General features: G+C 53.6%; 1 protein-coding gene across 1 annotated transcript; it reads left to right on the forward strand.

Moving 5' to 3' along the window:
• Positions 1-1,945: 1,945 nt before the first annotated feature.
• On the forward strand, positions 1,946-3,251 carry HOXD4 (homeobox D4; the record flags this gene model as incomplete). Its single annotated transcript, XM_080927031.1, has 2 exons — positions 1,946-2,372; positions 2,923-3,251. 2 exons carry the CDS (start codon positions 1,946-1,948, stop codon positions 3,249-3,251), a joined length of 756 nt encoding a protein of 251 aa, XP_080783157.1.
• Between the last annotated feature and the right edge of the window lie 1,075 nt (positions 3,252-4,326).

Below are 4,326 nucleotides of genomic sequence, written 5' to 3' on the forward strand. Positions count from 1 at the left end.
GAATTGAGGGGCAAGCCCAGGACAGCGGAGGCGCTGGGGCGGCGAAATTCGTGAACTTTTGTACTTTTCTGTGCTGCTGTCGGCAAAGCAAAAATAATGAAACTTTGTGATATGTTTGTAAATGATTTCGAATGACCCCTCGCCCTGCCCTTCACCATTAACTCGACTGTCTCAGCCCAGGGAGGCTCGGTGGCCGAAAACAGCGCCTGCCTCCGGGTCTGCAGCAGCAGGAGCAGCAGCAGCAGCAGCGGATCCGAAAGTCCGGCGGGGCTGAGGGCCCAGGAAGGTAAATGCTCTAATTCTAGGACTAGCAGTGGTCACTAGCTTGGCTCAGGTTTTGGTGAAGAATATCCCTTTCGCCCCGGTTTGTCTAAACTCCCTTCCTGCTGCTAAGGGCCTTTGCTCTTTTTGGAAAATACCACTTGATAAGGGGGCCGGAAGATTTGGATTCTGAGAAGGGGCAATAAAATCGCCATCTCTGGGGTGAAAAAAAAAAATCTCCTTCTTTTCTTTTCTTTTTTTAAGAAGAAGGTCCTGGTCGCTCAGCTGCTTGGTAGCCCCGGATCCTGGCAAAGAGGGAATGAGGGGACTCATAACTGCAAATTGTCACCGAGCCTACCTGCACCATCTCTGAAAGCCAGGCTTGGGGAGTTCCTGGTGGCTGTGCTGAAGAGATCAGGTCTGGCTGGAGCTGCCTGAGTATCTGCTCTGGGTAGGACCCGAGGTTGTAACGTTGTCTATATATACCCTGTAGAACCGAATTTGTGTGGTACCCACATAGTCACAGATTCGATTCTAGGGGAATATATGGTCGATGCAAAAACTTCATAGATCTCCGACATGGCCAGTGACTGCGGGGAGTAGTGGCAGCCGAGCCGGCCGGCACGCCACCTCTTTCTTTTTCATTACCTTAGACTCCAGGGTGATCAACTGCCTGGTGAGATTGTACAGCCCTTTCCTGGAGAAACTCCTACAGATGTTCCAGTAGGTGCTTAAGTGGTTGCCTGGGTGTAAGGCCAAAGGGCCATGTTTCAGGGTATTAGAGGGTGAAAAGGCCAGCAAGCTCCAGCAGAAGCCCTGCCCTGAAGGAGCACGAGATACAAAGGTACCCAAATGGGGCTCACCTGATTTAGAGACCCCAGTGTGCAAAGAAGACAAACTGGAAAGACGGCCATCCCATTGGGGTACATTTAGGCACGGTTAAGGTCCCCCCTCACCACCATCCCAACCTGACCCAGTCCTCAGACACCAGATCCAGAACTGTGAGGGCCTCGTGCCACACTAGCAGAACCCAACTTCAACATCCCAGCCTGGACACTGGCAGAAAAGCATAGTGGTTACTCATTGCCTAACTCAATTCAGGTCCGCCAGATTCTGGTAACTTTTGGGTGACCCTGATGAAGACAAAGCCAGGACAGGTCTTTGTATGTCAGAGTCCAGGACTCCTGCCAGCTGGCCGGGCAGGCTGCCTGACTAGCACTCTACCCAGCTCCGAGGCGACATTGCCCACACTCGGTTTTCTTTATTTTGCACCCCGATAGGAGAACTCGCTCTCCTTTGAACTGTGCCCATTCTGGGGGCTGCTTAAAGCGGTGGTGGTGAGTAGGGGAGGGCACGGGAGGTTAGCAAAGTCAGTGGAAGACAAAAGCTGAGATTACCTGCCGGAAATTGGGGTTCTGGGGATAGAATCAGAACTACATTAACACCTGCCAGGGATTCTCAAGTGTGGTATGACAAGTCACTTGATTACACGTATGTTATTTAGTTAAATTTGTGAAAATTATGAGATGCTCACCAACCCGGTGATAAACATGCTCTCTTCCTATTGGCTGGCCTGGTCACATGGCCGCCCAACTTTATTCAGTTGACAGCAAGTAGGAGGGCCCAATGGAAGGAGAAAAAAGACAACACGAGAAAAATTAGTATTTTCTACCTTCTGAAATTAATGGCCATGAGTTCGTATATGGTGAACTCTAAGTACGTGGACCCCAAGTTTCCTCCGTGCGAGGAATATTTGCAGGGTGGCTACCTAGGCGAGCAGGGAGCCGACTACTACGGCAGCAGTGCACAGGGCGCCGACTTCCAGCCCTCGGGGCTCTACCCACGGCCCGACTTCGCAGAGCAACCCTTCGGAGGCGGCGGGCCTGGGCCTGGCTCAGCGCTGCCCGCGCGGGGTCACGGACAGGAGCCGAGCGGCCCGGGAAGTCACTACGGTGCCCCGGGAGAGCCGTGCCCAGCGCCCCCGCCTGCGCCCCTGCCTGGCGCTCGGGCCTGCAGCCAGCCCACCGGCCCCAAGCAGCCGCCCCCCGGGACGGCTCTCAAGCAGCCCGCTGTGGTCTACCCTTGGATGAAGAAGGTGCATGTGAATTCGGGTAAGGAGCGGGTGCAGTGACCTCACGGCCCTCCCCTAACCCTACTCGCATCTTTTGGCCTGCCCCCCCCCCGGGTTACGAATGGGTGGGGGCTTGTGAAGCTTTTTTGGGCGCCGCAATTACTCTCTCCATAAATTTTTATAGCTCAGGGAGCAGGCCGGGACCATGTGGCTGGCTTCTTGGCTGTGGGCGCAAAAGGGGGTGGGGATGGGGGTGGGGTGGGGGAGGACTCCATTTCCACAGCAGAGGGAACGCAGAGCAAGAGAAGGGCATTTTCAAAATGTTGGCGTTCCCGAGCTCTTGGTGGGCCAGGGTCATGGGAGCGCCTTGGAGGACCTGTGAGCGTAGGGAGTGGGTGCATGGAAGGGGTTGGGTGGGAGTGATCCTGTGTTTAGGGAGAGGGAGGGAGGGAGGAAGCTGGCCAGTTTGGAGCATGGGGGGGGGGAGCCGAGGGCTGCGAGACGCGCCAGGAAGTGAGGGCAGAGGCAAGCCTGGGGCCTAACTAGTGGCCGGGCTCTGACCTGGTTGTCCTGTCTGTTTTATCTCATAGTGAACCCCAACTACACCGGCGGGGAACCCAAGCGTTCCCGGACGGCCTACACCAGACAGCAAGTCCTAGAACTGGAAAAGGAATTTCATTTTAACAGGTATCTGACCAGGCGCCGTCGGATTGAAATCGCTCACACGCTGTGTCTGTCTGAGCGCCAGATCAAGATCTGGTTCCAGAACCGGAGGATGAAGTGGAAAAAAGATCACAAACTGCCCAACACCAAGGGCAGGTCTTCTTCTTCCTCATCTTCCTGCTCCTCTTCAGCTGCCCCCGGCCAGCATTTGCAGCCAATGGCCAAGGACCACCATACGGACCTGACGACCTTATAGAAGTGGGGACCCTGGGCCCATCCCTTCTTGCACTCCAGGTTGAGGCGAAACTGCGGGTGCAGGCGGGCCTGCTGTCACCTCACTGGGCTCTAAGGTACTGTGGGGGTGGACCTGGGACCTGCAGGTTACCATCCTGCCCGAGGGCAGCCCCCTCCCTAAAATGGGGAAGGGTGGGGGGTGGGCGGGCTTCTTTAAGTAGATTATCATAAGGCAGGAGCTACTGAGAACGCAACCCTTGGTGAGTCATTAAACTCCTGAAAATCTCTGCTGTTGGATTTTGAATTTGCAAATGAAGGTTGGAGGCTTTACCCCTGTGTGAACTGGGACGTTCTCCTCCACACCACCCCTCCAGGGAGCTGAGTGGCTTAGTAACTGTGGGGGATCTGAGGCAGAAGGCCAGCACCCAGTGCTAGGTGCTTTCCGTGCAAGCAGAAGAACTGAGCCAGAATCTCAGAACTTTCTGGATTATCTATAGAATGTCTTCTGTGATAAAAAAGAAATGTTTTGCTGCCAGTGGCCCATGCCCAAAGAAATAAGGAAGTGGAAACGGGTTATTTTATGTTTAGATTATATTTGCTTAAGTATTTATTTGTTGGGGGAGGGTGGACTAGAGAAAATAACTTGACACCTGCGTGCCAAAACCCTTAGGATGGTACTAGGAGTAAGCTTCAGGGGACTGGATTAGAAAGCTGTGGACTCCTGGCCCTATTCCGGATTTTGAGCTCCTCCCTCCTACTCTGCAGATATGTGGAGGAGGCCCTTAACCCTTCAAGAGGGAAGCTAAGGATCCAGGAAAACCGAGTTTTTGAAAATGTGTTTCCATATGTGCTGCAGTACCGTGTTTACAAGCAGTTCCGGGTGGTTGAAAGAAAGAGGGGAGGGGGGAGGGACAAATGGTCTAATATTTTCCTCTGGGGAAAGAAAACAAAACCTGTATGCTCTGGGTCACCAGATCATGTCTGAATTTCTATTCCAACTAGATTTCAAATGCTCTAACTACCCCAGATAGCAGCATTTGCTAGGACACTGTGTATGGCCTATACAGCGGGTGGCACTGTGCAGTAGAGAGAGAACA

Source organism: Micromys minutus (genome assembly GCF_963924665.1).
Source record: "Micromys minutus genome assembly, chromosome: 13".
Lineage (NCBI taxonomy): Eukaryota > Metazoa > Chordata > Mammalia > Rodentia > Muridae > Micromys > Micromys minutus.